Here is a 23,292-nt window from a genome sequence, read left to right on the forward strand (position 1 = left end):
TACTAAGATTTATTAATTATTAATTATTAATTATTAGATACGTTTTATAATTTTAAAAAAGTCACGTCACCGTCGAAAGCAAAAAATGTGTCTAGGATAAGCATATGTCAGTGGCTCCCTTGTTTATTAGGATGCTAATGTTCCAGTATTTTGGAGGAATATCTTAGATGTGACTAATTAAATAATAAAGTCTCTACACTCGAGGACAAAAGAAAATTTAGAGACCAATAAAAAATAAACCAATCAAAACAAGTTGTTCTAAATACATGAATCATCGAGTGAAAAAATAGCATGGGAATCTCTTTTCTTATCATTATTTCAGTTTTTATTGCCAATAATAATAAGAGATAATTTTTTAGTACAAGTCTATCTAAAAGAGGTGTCACATAACTCCTGATGTTGTAAGACCGAAAACCAAGAATTTAAACTTGTAAAAGCATCACATGGACATGAACTTCTCAGTTCTCATTTATAAGGGTTGGGCAGGGGTGATTTTTAAAGGACCTTAGAGTTGACGGCTCATCCTTAAACGCTCCTTGCTAAGTATGGAGTGCTGCACACCTTGTGAATTCATTAAATCTGAACTCTTCATTTATTATATTTTATTTGAATGGTCTGGATTTAAGAAGATAACCTATTAATCAGGTTAATCATTTTTTTCAAGTTTTAGATTTTTTTTGTAAGTCTCAAATATTGGACTGAAGTTCAAAATAAAAAAATAGTATATAAATATTAAAAACAATATGTCTGTACACAAAAAAAAAGTTATTGGACTTTATAATTAAAATAAATAATACATAAAAAATAAGTTGAAAATTCATGTACTAAATCTAGAAAAAAAAGATATATTAGAATCTTAAAAAAATAATATTAAATATATATTATGTATATAATATTAAAATTTAACTAAATTTTGTTTTGTGTGAAATAAAATTATAATATTAAATATAAACACAATGATAAAAAATTTTGTGTTACATATATATTATGTATATAATATTAAAATTTAAATAAATTTTGTTTTATGTGAAATAAAATTATAATATTAAATATAAGCACAATAATAAAAAATTTTGTGTTTTATATATATATTTATTTATATATATATATATATAATTTTATTTTGTGAGAAACAAAATTAAAACATTAAATATGAATAAAATGATAAAAGATTTTGTATTATATTAATTTAATTGAAAAAACATATATACAACGTAAAAAGCAAACAAACATATAATAATTTTATTTTGTGTGAAACAAAAATTCATATAATTTTTTATTAACAATTTTTTTATTGAAATATGTCATTTTACTATATTTATAATATATTATTTGGAATAATTATATCATTTTAGTTAATATATATTATTTAAAAAATATTTAAAATTTATTATTTTGTATTAAGAATATTATTAAAAATATATTATTAATTTTTCTTAAAATAATACTTTCTTTTCTTTGGTTCAAATACTATGACAATAAAAAAATTTTACGTAACTGCGTCTACTCAATAAATATTATATTCATTTATTTTTATATTGTATGTAAAATAAATAATTAATGTTTAAAAAAGTTAATAAAAAAAGAAGTATTCTTTTTTTTTTTTACCAACTCTTAGGTGAATATAGAGACTATGTCATTTGAACTATAACTCGTTGACAAAGAAACAAATACTCTTAATTATATATTAAATAGAATAATTATTTATTAGACTCATTCTTATACAAATAAAATTTTTTTTAGTTTTATATTTGTAATATTTTATACCAATTAGCTTCAAAATTTAATTATTTTTTGAATAAATTAATAAAAAAATACAAATAATTGTTTAAATATAATTGTATTTTAATTTTTCATTCTATTACGTACACGTTGAGGATAATTTGAAATAAAAAATAATGGACTTGTTGTAACTGTCATGTATTTGCTTTGACTGCGTCGTCATCTGAGAATCATGGCGCCTTCATGGAGACCAGGTTCTTCTACAGAATCAATTTTACGTTCGGAGTTAGCCAACCAGCAGCGGCGATAGACAACGTCTTTCTTTTCTATGGTAGCAATTTTTCGGGCTTTGAAGGCCAATTTATGGTAGAGGTGAAATGGGGTGGGTTCAAGAGCGTCAAAATCTGTGCCTAGACAGAACAATAGTGGAAGAATTCGATCAATTTTTTCTGAGTACTTTTCTGGTGTAAAGATAGTCCTATGTTAAACGAGCGAATTAGTTTTTTTTGTTAGTGTCGGTTTGTTTGTTCAACCCATGACAAAAAAAAATAACAATAATAAATAAATTTAATTTACTTGATCACTTTTGATAATAGGTTAACTTTTAAAGAGTGCTGCACTCCCTACTTTGTCTGGAGTGCACTAGCTTTCGCCAGAGTTGACAGCTAAAAAAAAAAAGTTGCTGTTAGTACTACTGAAATATTTTCTCATGTTTTATTTTATTCATACAACTAAAAACACTTAGCAACAAATTAATATAATTTAAATAATAAAACTTAAATTAAATAGAATCTTTATAAAAAATAATTTTAAAATTAAAAAAAAATCCATTTCAATATAAAAATTAAATTTTTATTATAGAAACAAAAGAGTTGGTTTTAATATATATACAATTTTGTTTCTGATCACTTCATATTTAAATTTTTTTATAATTTAATAACATATTTAATTTTTTTATAATTTAATAAGATAGTGATATATATATATATATATATATATATATATATTTTATAAAAATTATATAATTTTTTTGGTTGTCCGCGGTATTCCTCCAACCCGACTGGCCAATGGGTTGCTGCATGCATAAGGCGGGATTCGAACTCCCCGACACTTGCTTAAGCGAACGAATGAGCTGACCACTTGACCAACCCAAATTGGTTTAAAAATTATATAATTAATAGTGATTAACCCCTCACTCTATTAATTTTTTCACTTTAAAAGATTTAAATACAAAAGCCACATTATGTTTATTTTAGTGTCATTGTCTTGATAAAAAAAATTTAATAAAAGATATTTTTTATTTTTCAGTGAATTTATCAAATTTTTAGTAATAAAAATAAAAATACTAAAAAATAAAAAAATATTTTTTTAAAAAATTACAATTTATATTTTTTTAAATTTTTTTTTAAAAAATGATATTTTTATGTAATAAATAAAAAAATAATTTTATATTATTATAACTAAACATAACTGATAAATAATAAAAAAATTTTACATAAAATATCCAAAGTTGACCGGGTTAACTGCCGATTAACTTTAAAATGTGTCTAGCAAAAAAATCGGTCAAAAATCGGTCGAACCGGTGAACCGGCAATACCGGCCGTTTTTTTTAAAAGTTTTTCGGTTTAAAAACCCCTTCAAAACAGCGTCGTTTTTGGCCTTTAAAAAAAAAACCTAAATAATCTACCCGAAGCCCAGACACCCAACAAAAGTCCAACACTCCCAATCATCTCTCTCTCTCAAAAAATCAAAGTTGAAAGAACAGAAAGAAACCCTAGCGGACTAGCCGCCGCACCCACCGCAACCACCGCAGCCCCACAGCCCCGCGGAACCCACAGACACTGAATCTCCTCTCCTCTGCTCGAGCGTGCTTTCTCTCTGTTCTCCGGTGTCGCGCCGTTGAAGCTCCGTCGCCGTCGCAGCAGCTGTGTCGCCGTCGTAGGAAGCTCCGTCACCGTCCTAGGAAGCCGTGTCGCCGTTGTAGGAAGCTCCCTCGCCGTCGCGTGGAAACTCTGGCCGTCGCCGTCTCCTCTGTTCAAGCGCTCTCTCTCTCTCTGTGTTTGCCGGCGTGGCCGTCTCCTTTGTCGTCGCCGTCACTCCCCTTCCTCCTCGCCGCCGGGAAACAGTAAGCACTCTGACTCTGAGTGTTGATGCAGGTCCCAATCTTCATATATGCAATTCACTTCACTCGAAAGCATGGCAGCAAAATTTTCATTATTTCTAAAATTGTGAATGAGTACATAGTCTCTTATTTTATGAAACTGGAATAATCCTGTTGATTGTTGATTTATGATTCTAGAATGATTTTCTAAAATGATGATGTTGTTACTGATATGTTGTTGGCTTCTTGTTGATTTTCCGATGATTACTGATTAGTGATGATTAGTGGCTTTGTTTAATTCTGAATTGGAGTTGGATTTAGTTGTGAGTTACTGGTCTGAGTTGCTGAGTTAATAATATTGATTTTGTTGATGTTTGCTTATTCTGAAATTCTGATTTTCTGATATGAGGATGATGTTGCTGGTTTTCTAATGATTACTAATTAGTGATAATTAGTTCCTGTGGGTAGTTGAATTTTGTTAATATTTTTTTGGTGTTGAACATTAGGTGAAATTTTGAATTTTATTAGGTTAGAAATGATCAAATTTAAATATTTGAAACTATATATTAAATTTTTAATTAATATTTAATTAAACCGGTCAAATTTCGGTTGAACTTCGATCGAACCAATGAATCAGTGAATCAGTTATTCTACCGGTTCATTGACCGGTTCGGTTGATCCAAACATAAAATACTTTTATTTTTGTAAATTATTTTTTTTAAAAAATAACTCGAATTTTAAAAAAAATTCAGCCAAATAAAACCTATTGTCTTCTTCAATTTTACCAAGTATTCCAAAACACCCTGGCCATTTTAAAGAAAGCCTTGCTCACTTTTGAAATTGTTTTTCTCTTTTCCACGTCCAAACTAATTTGGATTCTACTAATAAAGGTGCTCCTACTAATTTGTTTTTCCCTTCCCGTATCTTTATATAATCAATGAATCAATCTATATCTTCGTCCTTTTAGATTTTCAGCAAATTTGTTTCCATTTCTATGAAAACTAACAAGGGTCATGCATTACACCATTAGGTAAAAGGGCTGGCCATTTGCATTTAAAGTTTCTCTCATAAAGTCTCACCAACAAACTGTCCTTGTAGAATTTGGACTGTGTCTTTTATTGTTGCTTTCGTGAGCTTGCTCTCTTTTACCCAGTCTCAGTAGCACGGTTATATAATAGAGGTGTTCAACTATATTCCTCTAACTCAAACTATCACACCATTTCTTCCTTTGCCTTCTTTTTTTTTTTCTTCCTCTTCTCTGAACTTTTTCTGTATGTATCTTTCTTTGTTCATTTCTTTTCTTGTTCTTTATAATGTTGTTGTGCTTAAACTTTTCTTGTTCTCTAATTATTCTTTTTACTTTGTATATTGTTGGAATGTTTTGCAGTTGTTTTTGTTCAATATCTATCAAGATGGCAACTGGTGAGTAATATTTTAAATTTAATATTTTCAGTTAAAATGTTTATTTTCGTTGGTCTCCGGAAGAGTGGACCAATAATCAATCTCATGCATGGACCAAAAAGTTACAATCTTCAAAGGTTTTACCTGGTGGCCTATAAATCAAGCAATAACTAATAATTATGAAGGGAAAAATATTAGAATTGTTCTCGTAGCTAATTTTTTTAAGAAATAATAATACTAATTTTTTTTATAATTATTTGTCGTTAATTATTTGACCTGTGATTATCAAATTAACATTTTCTAATACCTATATTCTTTTTTGCATGCATCAGGTAGTATTCCATTATCATTGTCAGGGGCCAATCTTATTGAACAGAATTTTGAGAGGGGTTATGAATTATATGAAGTACTTTTAGACAGAGGATTTCAACAAGAAGAAACTTTAAAACTGAAAAAAATTGATTTCCAGAATGTTTCTATTTATGATCAAGAAACATTATTTTATAAAAGTTCAATTGAATGGAATCATAATAACATAATCAAGGGAGAATATTTTTGCAATGATAACAATGGAAATCAATGTTTTTATTATGAAAACTATGAAAGGTTGGATAGTGCCATTGATCTCAATGTTAGGACTATCAAACAAATCATCATAGAATTCTGTTTAGCATTAGATTGCATTCACAAGAATGGTTACTGTGTTAATGAGTTTTATAAAGATAATTTTGTGCTACGGAAAAGGAGTCATAAGGTGGAAGGATGTCTTGTCAGCTTGGACCTACAGCCAATTCCGCAGATCCGAAGTCATGCACAATGTGCAATCAGAAAGGATTTTGGGAATCTGGCCAAAACAATTAAAAAATGTCTGAGTCAAAATCAATATGCACAAGTGGAGTTACTTTTGCAATTCATCAATGATTTTGGAACAAGGTTAGTATTTGAATAATATTTTAAATGATTATCTTCAAAGATTAAAGTAAACTAGTACTGTTTTAGAGATTTAGTTTACACTTTTAAAATGTGAGGCAGTTTATTTAGTTTTCCTATCTTTTATGTGTGTTTATTTTCTTTTTGAAAATTTTATGCATTCTATGAATATATAATTTTTTTTATGATAATTTATTTTTATTAAGCTTATTTATGAATTTATTATGTTTTATTAAGGACTTGTGTCTATGTTAAAATATTTAGGTTATTGTATCTATTGTCTTTGTTTAGTTTTTCTCTTTGTCCTTATCTTTGTTTAGTTGGGTGTCATCAAAGTTTAAATTTTTATTTTTAATTTTTTTATTTATGTTTAATGATGTTATTTTTGTAGTGACACTTTATGGAGTTTTCCTTCCTTATTGAGCCCTTCGGACAGAATCTATTATTACAACAAAATTGGAAATATATTCCAAGGGTTAGGTGATGATATTCAATCAAAAATAGAAGTTGATTTCATGAAAAAAATTGGACTAGAAGGACAATCTTTTGAGTGGGTTGACAAGGCAAAGAGGAATCAATATCTTATAGCAGTCCTAACATATGATTCAGAAAAAACTGGAGATACTTCAGTAAAATATGAAGATGGATATAGACAATTCATCCGGTTTTGCCAAAATATATCAGCACATGTTAGGAGAACAAATTTGGTAAGGTTTTTATTTGTTTATTTTTGATTATTCTTAATAAAAATTCTAAATATCTATTTTTGTTTTAACAGGGATTTCTGATAGATATTGAGAATCAAATTGATGAAGCACTCACTCAATTGTGTCCAAATTTTTTGGATGTGATGCACCTGGTGCTATACAAACATTATGTTTTCATTGTGAAGAAGTAAGTATTGATAAAGAGTTTAAGTTTTTTTATTATTGTTAAATATTATATTAATTAATTATTTTATTTATTTATTTTAGGCAACGAGAATAGACTTGAGAAGGATCACAAAGAACTCTGACTTTGGAATTAGCTTTTATTGATTTTTTATTATGGATATTGCAAGTGTGAGTCATTTAAATTTGACAGATGTTGATTCGTGTTAGTCTTTTGTAATTTAGTTATTTAGTTGTAACTAAGCTCCAGGTTTTACTGTGTTTCTCTTTTGTTGGAGCATAATACTTTGTTAATCCTTTTAATTATTGGATTGATGCTAGTACTTATTTATTGGTTTGTTTTGTACTTTTATGGTTATTAAATTATAATCTTAAGAATTGTATTCACATCATGGCATCCTGCGGATTTACGTGGATAACCGTTAACTGTTGACCCCTTTTGTATTCGCGCCTTTGCTGCCCTGCCTTACGCCGTCGTGCCATCGCTGCCCTGTCTCGAGTCGTCATGGGGTCTCCTCCCTTGAGTATGACTCACTGCTCGCGTCTGCTCACCTCTGCTCTCTTAATTTGGTTTTGCTTTTGTCTTAAATTTTGATCATTCTTATGGATTTGATTAGGTTTTAAACATGCTACCCTTGCTGAAACTTGGAATAGGTGTGCATCATTCTCGTTCACATACAATTCTAAAGGAAGTGATTGAGATTTTATTTCAAGAAGGACTAATAAAGGTTGGTAGATAAATTATGATATAAGTTGCTTTGTTTATCTCGAAGCTGTGTACCTGCAACACAATTTTTTACTTTAATTTTGTAATTTACTTTAATTATTTTCCCCAATATGATTTTCATTTTGTAATTGATCTTTCCGTGTATGATGTGTGTATATGTGAGGCATATTGAACCCAAAATTGTTGAGTTTTATAACTACAGCTTCTCTGAATTAACATACTGCTGTGTTCTTAGTCAAATGAAGATTAAGCTTTATTTTAAGGGTTTTTTGTACTTTTTTTATTTAGCTCTATTTGCAAGCTGTCTTACTTGTACTTTTCATGCTTCTGCAGTCAGTTAGTGAGGATTATTTCACAAAGAAAAATATTAGTTGTTGAAGGACCTCACTGGAAAATAAACTTGTGTGGCCATTCATTGACACATTATTGCACAGAGGAAAAATCCATTGTTTGAAGGATACTCACATGTTTGGTTCTTAGGGAAGAAGATTTTAAGGATAACAACTTCTTTAATGAGGATTTGGAAGAAGTTTTCTGATATTGTTTAATTTTGAGTAGTATTTGATTGTTGTTAATTTGAAACTGACTTGAAACAATTGTAAATATTATGTTAGCATCAATGACATTGTTTATATCATTAATGTTACTCTCATTGTTGATTTCATAGTGCAAAAAATGTTCATTTATGTCTGATTCTGTATACTATGTTGGGCGTGTTCAGGTTTTTACATGTGTTGGTCTCACCATAACAAAATCTGTCACATATAATATAATATAATCATTATAGAGCAGGTCCAAGAAACCAAAAAAGATCATTATATATAATGTTTACAAGAATGAAAATTTCAATTTGTGCAGAGTCTATTACTCTATTACAGTAATGCATTATATTTAGGATGTTGTTAGCATTAGTATTAAGTCACATTATGTCTATTATAATTCTGTTATAACTATAGTTTGTTAATTAGATGATTTTATTCTGTTTATTAGGTAAATCAGTTATAGTTCTGTTATAAGAATTTCTTATGTATGGTTGTGAATAGCTATATTAATTATTAGATTTTCTTATAATTTGTGTGATGATGTAAAAACACATTGGCCTTCTTTAGGTATGATTCTCTCATGTAATGAATGTTATATTTGCATGAAAGCACTTGAATACAGCAATAATTGCTAACCTGACCTAATATTGTTACTTAATCTACAAAATTGGCCTTCTTTAGTTATGATTCTCTCATGTAATGAATGTTATATTTGCATGAAAGCACTTGAATACAGCAATAATTGCTAACCTGACCTAATATTGTTACTTAATCTACAAATGTTGCTTTGTATGTAACTATGCTTTGTATATTAGCATGACATAGCATCACTTTTTGTTTTGTATATTGGGTTGATAATGATATTTTTTTGGATTATAGATTATTGGGATATTAGTATTAAATGTGACATCGTTTAATTTAAAATATAGAAATCGAATCTTCGATTTTTTAAAAGAATAAAAATCGGACCATTTGATTTCCACTTCAAAAAAAATTTGAGGTACAAAAACTTTTTACAATTTTGAAAAACTCTCAAAATTACAATGATAAAAGAAATACTCATCTACCTTCTACCAAAAAAAATTAGCCACGTAACACTTGAAATGTTGCACTTTAATTTTTACTTATACAAGTGGCCTGAGGCATCTCTATAACGGGCATCCCATCCCAAAATAGAGAAAGTTTCAAAGCTCAAAAAGCAATTATAGGAATACTTATGTTTATCTTGCAAAATTATAAGCAAGGGCTTGAAATTGCAACTTTGTCTAATGTGGTATTCTAATTTATATTGGCCATTGCTACGGTGCTTAAGGTAGATTCCTTCATTAGGTGTAGAAAAGTGGTGGCGAAATGTGAGGATGACGCGTGTGAGGGTTAGGCTGACACTCAGTGGCAGATTCTATGCAAAAGCAAAAGGTGCAGTAACTCTTGGGTAATGAAGTTAGATTAATCCACACTTAAATCATTATAATTATGTTAGTGGACTTTTTTGGTGTCGATCCATGACCGTTTTTGTAAGAGGGCAGTTGGTGTACAATATAAAAGGTACAGCATTTTGGGCCTCCGAAAATTTGATAATTCAAAAATAATAATAATAGAAAGAGTAATTTGAATGTCAACCCAAAACAAATATATACACACAAAACATTACCCTACTTTGTGTTATCACCGTTTGAGTCTTTAACGAAATCTCCCCTGCATCATAAGAAATCTTTCGAGGTACTCATACGGATTTAAATATTTAATTTGAATTTTGAACTAAATTGATAAGCCATTTACAAGGAATAACAATTTCATTTTACTGCTTAAATATGATTTTTAAAACATATTTCTATATATAATTATGTCAAAAAAATATTATTAGTATTGAGACAATTTAACCTATTTTACTTCAATAATTAGACCCCTAAATAACAAGAGTGTTTCCCAAAAAAAATAAGAAAAATAGAAGACAAGAATTTGTATAAAGAAAAAAAAATTTATAAAAAAATAATTATATACCGAAAAAAAATAAGAATTTGTATAAGAAAAATTTTGTTTAATTTTAAATTTTTCCTTTATTTTGACAATGATTTAAATTTAGAAAAATCAAAAATAAAAATATTGTTGAAATATAAAACATTGTGGTCTTTTGTTAAAATTTTGTAACATTTTAAAGAGTTAATAAATATTGTATAGTTATAGTGACAAGAAAAAATATTATATAATTACTAGAAGGAATTATAAGTGTCATTTATTTAAAAAGTATAATGTCTAAATTATTTATAAGTATGAGACAATGTTCAATTCGTCTCTTAAAATTTTAATTCTGTATTTTGACTCTGTATAGTTTAGGATTTATGGTTTTAGTATTTATTATGTAAGGTTTTTAATGATTGAATTATGTGTGTTGTGTAGGATAGCAAGTATAAACTTCAGAGTTTAGACTTTAAGATTTTGGAATTTTAATTTGTAACGAGTCAATTATATTTATCGTTTTGTAATTAAATATAAAACATAATATATAATTATGTAATTTATAATTGAAATTAATTTGTAATTTTATAAGTATGGTTACTATTATTATTATCATTATTTATTTTTTCGGGCTTTACCTTTTTTTTTATGTCAACACCCAACATTTGTTGGACCCAAAAAATGTCATGTCGCATAATTTTTGGATACCTCAAAAAAAGTCTAACAATAAAATATGCTATCGTAATTAAAGTTAAATTATATTTAGAAATTAGAAAAAAAAAACTTTTTTTAGTATTTTGTAATTTGATGATTTTGATCTTTTAATTTTTTATAAAAAATTTGAAGAGTACAGTATATACAAAATAATTATTAGTTAATGAATCATTAAAAGTTTAAAAGAATAGTGAATTTATGAGAAAACAAAACTAAAAGAAATATATATTGGATTTAAAATTAAGGATAATTTATGTTAATAAATTGATTGGAAGTCAAAATTACACCGATGTTCTAAATAAAAATTGGTTACATACATATCCTAAACAGGTTTATATAAATTGAATCAGACAAACTTGATTTTTAGGTATTTATATATAAATTAAATCAGATTGAAACAATTTATTATGCACAAGATATACACAATAAATCGAATACATACATAATAAATAAGTATGAATTAAAATAAAAATTTTATTATAATTAAATATTTATTTTAATTGATACATTAAAATTTTGTAAAGTATTTATTAAAAAAAATTTATATTTAGGATTTATAATAATAATTTACATATTTATATGAATAGACATGTTAACAACTTAATATTTAGTTGTATGAATATAAAAAATGAAAATAATAAAACATAAAAGTTATTATTTATATTACAAATTTAAAAAATATATATTTGGAATCAAATTTTTGTATTGACGTTTAAATATCTATATGTTAAAAATATGTGTAAAATAATGGGGTAAAAAACTAAAAATAGGCATGATGACAAACTCTTTTAGGAAAGAGGTGATAATAAATTTCATCTCATTTTTTTTGGCCCCCTTCGTGAAAAGAAGGTGAGACACTCCGAAATGTGAGTTTTGCTTCAAATAAAGTTCTAATACTCACCACATCTTTAGTTGTTGTTATTATTATTATTATTATTATTATTATTATTATTTTTTTTTTGGTTAAGGTAAGGGGCCAGAAGCCCAAACAACAAAAGGAACTACACTAAATTAATCATTCTGGGCCAAGAGGTGCCAGTAATATCACTAAGTACCCAAAGATCGCTCCCTGGAGGAGGGGAATTCCATACCATGAGGCTTTGTTCTTGTGCCGCTCCAAGATTGGCGAGAAAATCTGCACAACCGTTTGCTTCGCGATAAACGTGCTCAATCCTAACTTGCCAACCCCTGTCAAGGAGCTCGCTGATCCTGTAGTAGAGGACCGACCCAGAATTCCTCTTCAAGGAAGGGTTTTTGACACTGTTTACTACTGCACTTGAGTCACAATCAAGCCAAATTCTTCTGAACCCCATCGTCCAGGCTATTTCCAGGCCGGTGTATACCCCCCAAAGCTCAGCAAGGTGTGCGGAACAGACACCCAGATTTCTGGAAAAACCCATGATCCATCTTCCTTCACTATTTCTTAGAATACCACCGCATCCCGCCCTCCTTGGATTATCTTTTACTGCCCCATCTGTGTTAATTTTAATCCAATTACTTTGTGGGGGTTGCCACTTGATACTGATAGTCATTCTCCTGTGAGTATTGGTCCCAACGAGATACTTCTCAAAGGCTTTTTGAATGGTGTTAACATAATCCTGAATAAGATTGTACGCTACCACTGGTCTCTTGAAGGATCTTTGGAATATTTCCATATTTCTCCAATTCCAAATCCTCCAACAAGCAACCATATAGATACTAATCCATTCCGCTTGAATCGAGCAACCCCAATCCTTGTTCAAACACTCATGGAACCAATCAGACGTTGGAATGGAAAAGAACTCCAACGCTAACTCGCTTCTAACCAGCTTTTTCCAGATAACCTTTGCCCCCTCGCAATCTCTCAAAACATGCATAGTGTCTTCAACTTGATTTGTGCAATAATGGCAGAGGGGGGAAGTCCCATACCATTTACTCCTTCTGTAGTTAGTGATCAATCTACCATGTATGGCTTGCCACATGAATATTTTTATTCTTTGAGGGCCGTGCCATTTCCAAATCTTCTTCCACACATTGCTGGTACCAATAGGAGGTTGGATAATAGCTTTATAAGCTTCTCTAACTGAGAATCTTCCATCTGAGGAATTCTTCCATGCTCTGCTATCAGGAGGATCTGAGGGTCTAGGGGCAGGGATGGCTTTAATTAAGGGAATGCACTCTGTCTCAATTACAGAGTTGAGCACCTCCAAGTTCCATTCTCCCTCTGAGTTCACATAATTCTGGGCACTTGCATCCATATCTTCAATTTGCACGTTAGGCCTAATATGGTCCGCAAGGCACCCATCCATGTTAAGCCATTTATCCTTCCAAAATTTGGTATTTTCCCCGTTGCCAATTCTGTGAACAATATTCTCCTCAAAGGTTGGCCATACTTGCTGCAAAGCTCTCCAAAGGTTGGAGCATCCCACTGTAGGGTTATGAGGTCTATTAGTGTCCCCATTACAATACTTATACCATAACACCCTCGCCCACAAAGTGTCAGGATCTTCGTTCAAATTCCAACAAATTTTAAACAAGAAGGCTTGATTCATCACTTCCAGCCTTTTGAACCCCAAGCCTCCAGCATCCTTCGGGAGACAGAGGGTTTCCCAACTAATGAGATGCACCCTGCGGTGATTTTCGTCCGAACCCCAAACAAAATTACGTTGAGCTTTCTCCACTTTGCTGCAAATGCCTTTTGGCAATTTGCTGTGTTGCATCGCAAAATTGGCAATCGGGCCAATAGAAGATTGAGCTAGCACTACCCTTCCCGCTATGGACAAGCTTTTCTGCTTCCATCCCTTGAGTTTATTCTTCACCTTGTCTAGAATGTGCCCATAATTTCTCTTGCTATCCCGTCCCTCCACAATATAAGATCCCAAATACCTTCCAATCTCTTTTGTTTCTTTATAGCCTGCCTCTTTAACAATCATTTCTCTACACTCATTATTCACCTTTTTTGAGAAGAAGATTTGTGTTTTCTGGGCATTGATCACTTGACCCGAGGCCTCACAAAAAATTTCAAGACATTTCTTGATGTTACGAATTTGTCCCTGAGAAGCTTCAGCAAACAACATGATGTCATCGGCAAACATCAAGTGGGATATAAGAGGTCCGTTTCTCCCAACACGGAAAGGAATCCACTGCCCCTCATTTACCATGTCCTCAATCAGATGAGACAGCCTATCGATACATATGACAAAGATATATGGTGAAAGAGGGTCACCTTGGCGGATGCCGCAAGTTGGAGAGAAGACATTAGTTTTTTCCCCATTCCACAAAACTTGAAAGCTGGTCGACCTAATGCAATTCATAATGACACTGATAAGCTCTGGAGGTATTGAGTAATCTTGAAGACATCTCTCAATGAAGTTCCAACTAAGTCTATCATAGGCCTTTTCTAGGTCAATTTTGATCGCCATGTGCCCATGCTTAGCTGCTGACTTCCTCATCGAATGGATGATCTCATGTGCGATAATAATGTTATCTTGAATTTTTCTACCCGGGATAAAGCTAGACTGAGCAGGAGATATACGGTTATTCAAGGTGGTTTTGATCCTATTAGCCAAAATCTTTGTTATGGTCTTGTAAGATACATTACAAAGAGAGATTGGGCGAAATTGATTCACAAACTCAGGGTGGTCCACTTTAGGAATGAGAGTCAGGAGAGTGTTATTCACATCCTTGATGCCGCTTGGGTTCCTCCATGAGTCCAATACAAAATTAATGACACTGCTTCCAACTACCTGCCAATTTTCTTTAAAGAATCCTGCCGGGAGTCCATCATCTCCGGGAGCTTTGAGGGATCCCATAGCAAAAATTGCATCCTCAATTTCCTTTTTGTTGACGAATTGACTCAGGTTGTGTATCTCCCCATCTTCCATCGGGGGGTAGAAGGTTGTGGTGTTGATCACACTATTTCTTCTAGGGTATTTGTCCTGGAAAAGGTTTTGGAAATACTGACAAACATGACTTTTTAGAGCTTCGTGGTCTTCCATCCAGACCCCACTATCATCCCTCAGCTTTAAAATCTTGTTCCTCCTCCTCCTAATGATGGTTTTGGTGTGGTAATATCGCGTGTTGCGGTCCCCTTCCACAATCCAGTTCTCCCTCGATTTTTGGAGCCAAAACGTTTGCTCCCTATCAAGAATAGCTTCTAGCTCGCCATTGAGCCTTTCCTCCAAACTATCCAAAAATTCACTCTTCCCATATCTGGGTGAGTTTTGGATGCCTCGAAGCCTGTTCAAGATGGTTCTTTTTTGCTTAAACAGATGCCCAAAATTATCCCGATTCCACAATTTAATTTTTTCCACAAAAGAGCTGATGGCACTAGTCAAATGGTGGTTGCCGAGCCAGGCTTGTCTAATAAAGGGTTGGAAGTCATGGTGTTGCATCCACATAAACTCAAATCTGAATGGTTTTTCCCTAGGGTGATTGTGCGTACCTTTGCATTTAATGAGGATAGGGTGATGATCCGACCTAACCCTTGGCAAAGTATCTACCACCGCTTCCTGGAATCTGAGTCTCCAATCCACATTGCACAAAGCTCTGTCCAGACGTTTGAAAATACGCTCCCCATTTTGCCAAACTGGTCCTCTCCAAGTAAATTTTGTGCCATTAAAACCCAAATCAATAAGACTGCAACGGTCAATCCACTCTGTAAACCTCCTAATTTGAGCTTTATCTGGAGGAGCCCCACCCTTTTTCTCATCTATTCTTCCAATATCATTGAAGTCTCCACAAAGTAACCAGGGGCCTTGGACTGTGTCTGCAATGTCGCTAATGAAGCTCCTAATTTCTCTTCTCTTGGTCTCCTGAGGACTAGCGTATACCACGGTTAGATTCCAATGCTCCATACCATTCTCAATCTGAACGTGCAAGGCTTGGTTATGCCTGCTAATTTCTTGAATGTGAAAATTTGGGTTATTCCACAAAAGCCAGATCCCTCCAGAGAAGCCTTGGGCATCCACCGTCAGATGAAAATTGAAGCCACAATTCTGAATAGATCTCTTTGCTACTTCTCCGCCACACTTGGTCTCCTGAATCGCAACCAAGTCAGGTTTAAATTGCTGAGTATATTCCTTTAATGTTTTTGCAAAGCTTGGGCCAGCAGCCCCTCTAGCATTCCAAGAAAAAATGATCATTAAGACTTATTTTTAAAGAAGCCCAAAGCTTCAAGGATCCAAAATTCAGAGACAAGTTAAACCATGATTGGCCCAACTAGGCCATGTGCACATCGTTCCCCTTCGGGGCTTCTCTTTTTCCCCATTCCACTATTGTCGTAGTCCCTTCGGCCATGACTTCGTCCAGATCCGAGCCCGAAAGGAAAGGTTGCCTTGGGTCTGGGGGTTTTGGATCCATACAAAGGTCCACTTGGGTCTCCAACACCATATGAGTGTCAGATGTCTCTAAAGATTGAGACACATGCGATAAGATTGGGCTGGGGGTAGGGTCAGAAATGGGGGCTATAATATGGGCTTGATGGGTCATGGGCTGTCTTAGGGACAGTTGAGGGGTTGGCTGTGATGAGGCTGGAGTAGCTTGGTGGTGTTGTTGTGAATAAGTTGGGCTTTGGGGTTTGCGTTTGGATGATTGGGCTAGGTTTGGATGGTCAGAAGGATATTCATCATTGATCTGCACTGAAGTGGTAGCCTTGGCCTTTCTCATTTGGGAACCTGTTAGAAATTCCTTCGAAACAATCTCAGCCTGCTTCCTAACAGGGGACACATTGTTTTTCTGAAGACTGCCTTGATCATGCATTGGTTGGTCCCCTTTGTCCTTTTCTGCCAGAATCTCGTACCTTCCTTTTTCCTCCACTGCCTCTATTTTGTCTCTTTCGCTTTTATGCTTCGACCCACTACTTATGTTGGAGGTGTCCTTATTAGTGGGTGTTCTTCTTGTCCTTTTCTGCTTTTGTACTATCATCCATACACCAAAATTTTGGCTTGTTACAATGACTTCTTTACCCTTGTCGTTACATTTCCCTCCTTCTTTGTTCATAGGATCAGCCTGCATCTCTTCCGTCGGAGTATTCTTTTCTGCTTCTTGATGCTGCACTTCTTTAGCCTTTCCTCCCTTACCTTCTTGATTGGTATTAGCCATGCAACTATCACTCACATGGCCAAACCTTCCACAACTGAAGCATACCATATGCAGGCCCTCATATTCTATGTAGAATCTTTTTCCATTCACCAAGTAGGAGGCTTCCAAGGGCTTGCTCAAGTCTAGTTCAACACAGAGTCTCGCGAACTTACCCCGGGATTGATTCGCTGTGTTCATGTCGACTTTAAGCGTCTTACCAATCTGATCACCTACTGTCCCCAGGAAACGCTTGTCGTAGTATTCAATGGGAAGGTCTGGGAGCCTAATCCAAGCTGCCACCTTATTGATGGTAGTTCCGAAGGGGTTGAAGTCTGGGGTCCAACTTCTTATCGTTAGATAATGATCGAAAAGTAGCCAGGGACCTCCTTCCATCACATGCCAGTAATCTTCTTCATTAAACAATCTCACCACATAGAAGTCATTACCAACATCGATGAGGTCCATGCCTCCTGACTTGGCCCACATGGTGTCTAACCTTCTTTTCAGCACTCCATACGTAATCTGCCTCCCCAGGAGTTTCACTATCAACGTGTGTTTCCAAGGCTTCTCTAACCTTTTCTTCTCTGTTTTATTAACTGTAATACTGATGGTGCCGTTAGGGAGTCTTTCAACAGAAATTGATGGTTGACGGTTGGCCTCCTTTCTCTCCTTCTTTAGAGCGTCTCTTTGCATCTGGCTCATATTGAAAAGCTCTTCCATCGGTATTTGCTCTTCCGTTTCCTCTTCAGAATCATCTGATGAACTCCTATCAGAGTCAGACTCTTCGTCATCCGATCTTGGTTCTGCACTTCCATTCATAACAAGATCGGCATACGTTCTTCTTTTGCCATTAGTTCCCACAAAAGACGTTTTCTCGCACATCCACTCCTCTTCTCTAGCTATCCTTGATGTCTCCCCTTTAAATTCTCCTCTGTCATTACGGAGTTTCTTTTTGCTTCGTTGCAGTTGATCCGCTTCTTCAGCGGTAGTTACCGGTGAATTCATGGGAAGGGTTTTTCGATTCCAGTGTCCTACGATTCCAGTGGCTGGTCAAGTGTAATATGACCTTCATTATTATTATTATTATTATTATTATTATTATTAGACTGGGACTAAGCCCAAATAGGAATAAGGCAGCACCCCAATTTATTTTTGTTGAATGAATAACCTAGGTTCAAAAAAATTTTATTGGACTTGAAATAGAAATAACCCAAACATTTAATCACAATAATTAACATAAAATAATACTTATCTCATAAATCAGTTTCAGCCTGCTGTCTCTTCTTTTGTTCAGAATTACTGTTTCTTGGGGAACAACTCTACACACGTCCACCAATTCTCTACTCCACGTTACTTCACCATGAAAGAAAAATTTTTCCTTTCATCAAGATAGCACTGCCCATATTTCTTTTGATTTATGGTGCAGAGAGGTAGACCTACCTGTATGTGTATGCTACTGAATGGGACCCATCCTCCTCTCAGATTGTACTATACGATTGTCGCCTCTTTTTCTACAAAGATCACATTTATTTATACTTGCCTGCTTTTTACCATCTGATCTTGTTTTTACAGAGTTTCATTCATCTATCATCTTGTTTGAAATTGCAAAATGAAAAAAGAATTGGCAAAAAGTTGTTATATCCAAATGAAAGGAGTCAAAATTAGAAGCTAATAATCTGCAACCAAAAGCAAAAAGACTTTATGTTTTTTGGTAAACTATAAAATAGTATCCGAAAATGTACTTAATTTACATAATTGACAAAAATAATTTAAAAAAATGTGAATGATAAATAAATTATAAAAGATTAAAAATGTGACTAAAAGAATTAGATATTAAATATATTCTAAATAAAAATTTTATGGTTTTTATAAATAAATAAATTAAATATTTTATTTATTAATATATATAATTTATGTAGTATTTGTATTTTTAAATCGTATAAAATCTTGTTTACAATGTAAATAAAATCAATATATATAGTTATACTGTTATAATTTTTAAAATGTTATCTTAGATAAATACTCTTCAAAATTACATATATTGATAAATAAAATATTTAATTTATTTATTTTTAAAAAATTCAGACTTTAGAAATCAAATTTTAATATAATTTTTTTAAATATTATTAGAAAAATAAAAATTTTTTACCTTTAAAATTAAATAATTTTATGACACTTGATTTAAAAAAATATATTTTATAATGAATGACCAAGTTTTTCTAAAAAATAAAAAATCTAAACATCAAATTGTTCTATTTTTTTTTTGGACCTAAATATTTATTATTTATTGTTATAAAAATTTGGATCAAATAGATAATTTATTATTAAATACAAATTTTTTTATCAATTATAAAAATTATAATATTTATTAATTATTTTTTGTTAATTTTCAAATTAACAGTTTATTTATCATTCGTATTTCATGGAATATTTTTGTCAATGATATACACTTTCCTGTACCATTTTAAGATTTTACCTTACAAATGTTAGTGCATACATATTTTGTTCTGTAGCCATGGATAAATCACCCATGCTGCACGAACTTGAAAACCTTAACAAAATTTAATAGTTTATGGAATATAAATGTCGATAATTTTTATACTCAAATAAAATATCAAAAATCAAAATGATCAAGATTAAAATTTTAATTTTAGATTTTGGTTCGTCCGAACACTGGGGAGGCCGAGCTTAAGCGCTTCCGAGTGGATTGACACCGAGGAGGAAGAGCTTGACGTCGGCCGGAAGTCAAACACCGCGGCGGGAATACCTGCACAAGATACTCCGACGCTCAAGTCAGTATTGATTCACAGTGAGTGAGTTAAGAGAAAAGAGTGAGAGAATGAGAGTGATAGAACCTGAGACCTAGCCAAGCATATTAGCTAGGTTTTATAGAAGTTGTCTTCTGCCCGTTAGTGGATAAGTCCTAGTTTATAGGTTAGTTGAGATATTCTGTTTTGGTGCTATAAACTAGTTGAGCATGTTTCCTATTTTCAGTTGAGTGATGCTGTTTCGGTCCTGATCACGTGCCGAGATTTTCGGACGGCTGATACGGGACCGAGCTTTATGATGCACGTGTCTTTTTATTTGAATGGGTGAGGCCGAGCTTATCTGCTATTGTTCCGAGCTTGTTTATCGTGACGTCAGCTTCGGATATTTGTGTGCCGAGTATTTCGGGCGACCGAGGATGCAGGTAACGTATCATAGCCCCCAAGCTTGCCTTGGTTTGGACAAGACTAAGGCGAGCTTTGTATACTTCGGATGGCAAAATCCTCGGTCGCTTGGTTTATTATGCGTGCTCCTTACAGCCCCCGAGCTTGTCTTAGTTTTGGCGCATTGGTGTTTTGAAATGGTTTGTGGCATTTATTGCCTGCGTTGTTCTTCGTGTGGTAATGAATGATTGATTTGATTGCATTGTAAGTTTCGAGGAGCCCCTGACCGTTTGATCTGCTGAGCGTTGATCGTGGGCTTTCTAAGGGTGTAGATCAGAGGGAAACGTTTCATATGTAACTTCCTTTCCACTATGTAATAAACGTGCTCCCCTTCCCTAATATTTTTCCTTTTTGTGCTGGGTGCTTCTGCGTTTTCGGAGAAAATGAGTAAGAAAGGTGAGTGTTGATTCATCTTTTTGCTGCTTCTCTCTTCTTCTCTTACTTTTGACTTTCTGCTCCCTGTTCATATGGAAGTTAAAATGTCTAATGAGGGTGAGGGGGGTTTATATAGTTGGGTTGATTCTAGGGTTAAGGAGTATGTGTCTCAGTTCAGTGATGAAGAGTCTGTTGATATGCTGGGTTCGAATGTTTGGGTCAGGAGTGGTAGTGATATAAGGATAGAGATACTTCCCTGTGGTGTTGATGACCGGGTTTTTCATTCTCGTGATGATTGGGCTTACTTTTATATGTACAGCTGCCTTTTTACTGAATTGGGAGTTAGGGTCCCTTTTACTGATTTTGAATGTGGTGTGCTTTATTGGTTGAATTGTGCTCCGAGTCAACTTCACCCAAACTCCTGGGGGTTCGTTAGGGCTTTTGAGGTGTTGATGGAATTCCTTGAGCATCCGCCCTCTCTTCGGTTGTTTTTCTCCTTGTTTCAAGCTAAAGGGGTTAACCGAGGTCTCTGGGTTAATCTAAGTAGTTACCCTCGTCGCGCTATTTTTGGCCTCTACAAGTCTTCTTTTAAGGACTTTAAAACCATGTATGTTAAAGTGAGGAGTGTACCCGAGGAGTTTCCTTTTTATTTAACTGAGTTTCTTGTTGAGAAGTTCCCTTTGTCTTGGTGTTCCGAGCCTGTGCAAGCTTTAGACGTGGATGATAGGTCGGTTGATGATCAACTTGTGATGGAGTTTCTGTTTGAGAAGTTGGGCCCAAAGGGGTTGCTATCTGTGTCTGAATTGTTAAAATGGGATTCTGATAGAGAGGCGGTTCTGAGATATCTAGGTAAATTAGTTGTTTTTAGCTTAGTTTGTTGTTTTGTCCTTGTCTGCTCTTACCTTGTTGGCTTTTTGGTGCAGGTGAGAAGGTGCCTACGATTACTACTGCTGGCTTGAAATCATTCTTCAATCAGCGGAAGAAGGCTGAGAAGGAGAGCTCGGCTACTAATGCTGATAAAGGCCCTGTGATTCAGTCCGAGGCTGCTCTTAAGTCTAAGCGAAAGAGGGGTTTTGCAAAAGAAAAAATTGCTGAGGCTTTCCTGAAGGAAGGGGAGTCTTCTGTGGAGCTTCAGCGAGTGGAGTCTGCTTATGAGTCTCAAAAAAGACTGCATGGCTATTCGGAAAATGTTCATTGTCGTTCATTATGGGGAAAATTGTATCCTTTTTCTGTCATGGCTGATGAGCTTTGTTGCTTCCCGGATGATATGAAGATGATCGAGGATGTCGGCCATGTAGGAGTGAGCCGTTTTATGCAGGTGAAGGTTGTATTTTGTCTTGGTGTGCGTTTGTTATATTGTGTTTGATGTTCTTTGTTTTTGTTTCTAGGTGATTGGTGCACGTATGGTAGCTGTTGGTCGTGCTCAAGAGCTGGTTTTGGAGAGAGAACACAAGTCTGCTCTGGATGTTGCTGAGCTTTCTTCAGCTTTGGAGAAGAAGGAGAAAGCTATTACGGAATTGTCCTCCTCATTAAAGTTGAAGGAGTCCGAGCTTGCTGAGGAAAAACGTCTTCACCTCTCTTGTGCTGAGGAGATGAAGACTGTTCAGGCCGACAATGATCGCTTGGGGTCAAGGGTGAAGGAGTTGCAGACTGAGGTTTATGAGTCGTATGCACAAGGCTTTGAGTGCGCTGTTTCTCAAGTGCGGGTGTTATTTCCTGGATCAGATGCGGACATGCTTGATGCAACTAAAGTGGTTGTGAACGGGCAGCTTGTGGATGATGGTGCTGCTGCTTCAAATGATAGCGGGGAGTCTAGCATTGGCGATAAGGCAGACTAGGCCTTTAGTATTTGATTATTTTGTACATTTGTAGCCTCTTTTGAACTTTGTGGCTGTCTGTCTTGAACTTTGTTTTTGAATATTTGGCGGTAATGTTTTGGGTACCAAGTGTATAACTTGGTTGTGGTACTTTTTGTTTTCCGAGCCTATAGCTCGGCTTGGTGATGACTTATCTTATAAAATTTGATTTTTTGGATAAACTCATGATTGTGTGTTGGAAGTAATCGTATGTATCGAAGATGGCCAAAGCTATTCTCTATTTAAGTGAACTTGTTGGAAATGAGAGTAGATGTTCTAATGTAGAACTTGTATAATGGAAGCGCGTTAGGTTTTGTTTAAATGACTTGGTGATATTGTTTGTCTGTACTTCCTCCGAGCAGTATGCTCGGCATGCGCATGTTGTATTCCGAGTATGAAGCTCAGATCAGTTTAATTAGATAAACTTTGACTTATTCTTATGCTGGTAATTTTTCGAGGAATATGCTCGGCTCATGATGTTTAGGGTTCCGAGGCTTATGCTCTGATAGTTTGGAGTGTTTTCTAACTGAAATGTATGCTAACTGTCAAAATGAGAACATTAAGTCGTATGGATACAATGATTTGTTGCGTCCGGCCTCGTTAAAACCCTTTCCGAGTAAAACCCTTGTGTTTTGGGAAAAAACCGTCGGAGGGAAAAAGAGTACCATCATTCGCTTATTACACAGGCTGTGTCACGATTGATATTCCCTTAGAGAGGAGATGTTCCATGTTCCCGGGAGTTGCTCTCCTCTAAGGGTTTCTAATTTGTAAACTCCCTTTCCGAGGTTTTGGAGAACTCGGAAAGGACC

At 33.9% G+C, this 23,292-nt stretch overlaps 2 protein-coding genes across 2 annotated transcripts; both read left to right on the top strand.

The window, feature by feature from the left end:
• Positions 1-3,378: 3,378 nt before the first annotated feature.
• On the top strand, positions 3,379-7,371 carry LOC107626082 (uncharacterized). Its single transcript, XM_088504038.1, has 6 exons — positions 3,379-3,847; positions 5,211-5,245; positions 5,557-6,157; positions 6,546-6,861; positions 6,933-7,048; positions 7,129-7,371. Exons 2-6 carry the CDS (start codon positions 5,236-5,238, stop codon positions 7,139-7,141), a joined length of 1,056 nt encoding a protein of 351 aa, XP_088360164.1. The 5' UTR covers positions 3,379-3,847; positions 5,211-5,235; the 3' UTR covers positions 7,142-7,371.
• A 13,360-nt stretch (positions 7,372-20,731) lies between these two features.
• Positions 20,732-22,465, top strand: LOC148575396 (uncharacterized). Its single transcript, XM_088506211.1, has 3 exons — positions 20,732-21,476; positions 21,551-21,945; positions 22,016-22,465. The coding sequence occupies exons 1-3, from the start codon at positions 20,732-20,734 to the stop codon at positions 22,463-22,465; spliced, it is 1,590 nt and encodes a 529-aa protein (XP_088362337.1).
• Positions 22,466-23,292: the final 827 nt, after the last annotated feature.

This window comes from Arachis ipaensis, chromosome B2 (genome assembly GCF_059453495.1).
Source record: "Arachis ipaensis isolate K30076 ecotype BB chromosome B2, ASM5945349v1, whole genome shotgun sequence".
NCBI lineage: Eukaryota > Viridiplantae > Streptophyta > Magnoliopsida > Fabales > Fabaceae > Arachis > Arachis ipaensis.

Bases quoted from the DNA above. Each gene is read 5' to 3' on its own strand.
- LOC148575396 (XM_088506211.1), top strand. From the start codon at position 20,732: ATGTCTAATGAGGGTGAGGGGGGTTTATATAGTTGGGTTGATTCTAGG. The intron at 21,477-21,550 runs GTAAATTAGTTG...TTTTTGGTGCAG, and splicing joins GGCGGTTCTGAGATATCTAG to GTGAGAAGGTGCCTACGATT. The intron at 21,946-22,015 runs GTGAAGGTTGTA...TTTTGTTTCTAG, and splicing joins GAGTGAGCCGTTTTATGCAG to GTGATTGGTGCACGTATGGT.
- LOC107626082 (XM_088504038.1), top strand. The intron at 6,158-6,545 runs GTTAGTATTTGA...TTATTTTTGTAG, and splicing joins ATCAATGATTTTGGAACAAG to TGACACTTTATGGAGTTTTC. The intron at 6,862-6,932 runs GTAAGGTTTTTA...TTGTTTTAACAG, and splicing joins ATGTTAGGAGAACAAATTTG to GGATTTCTGATAGATATTGA.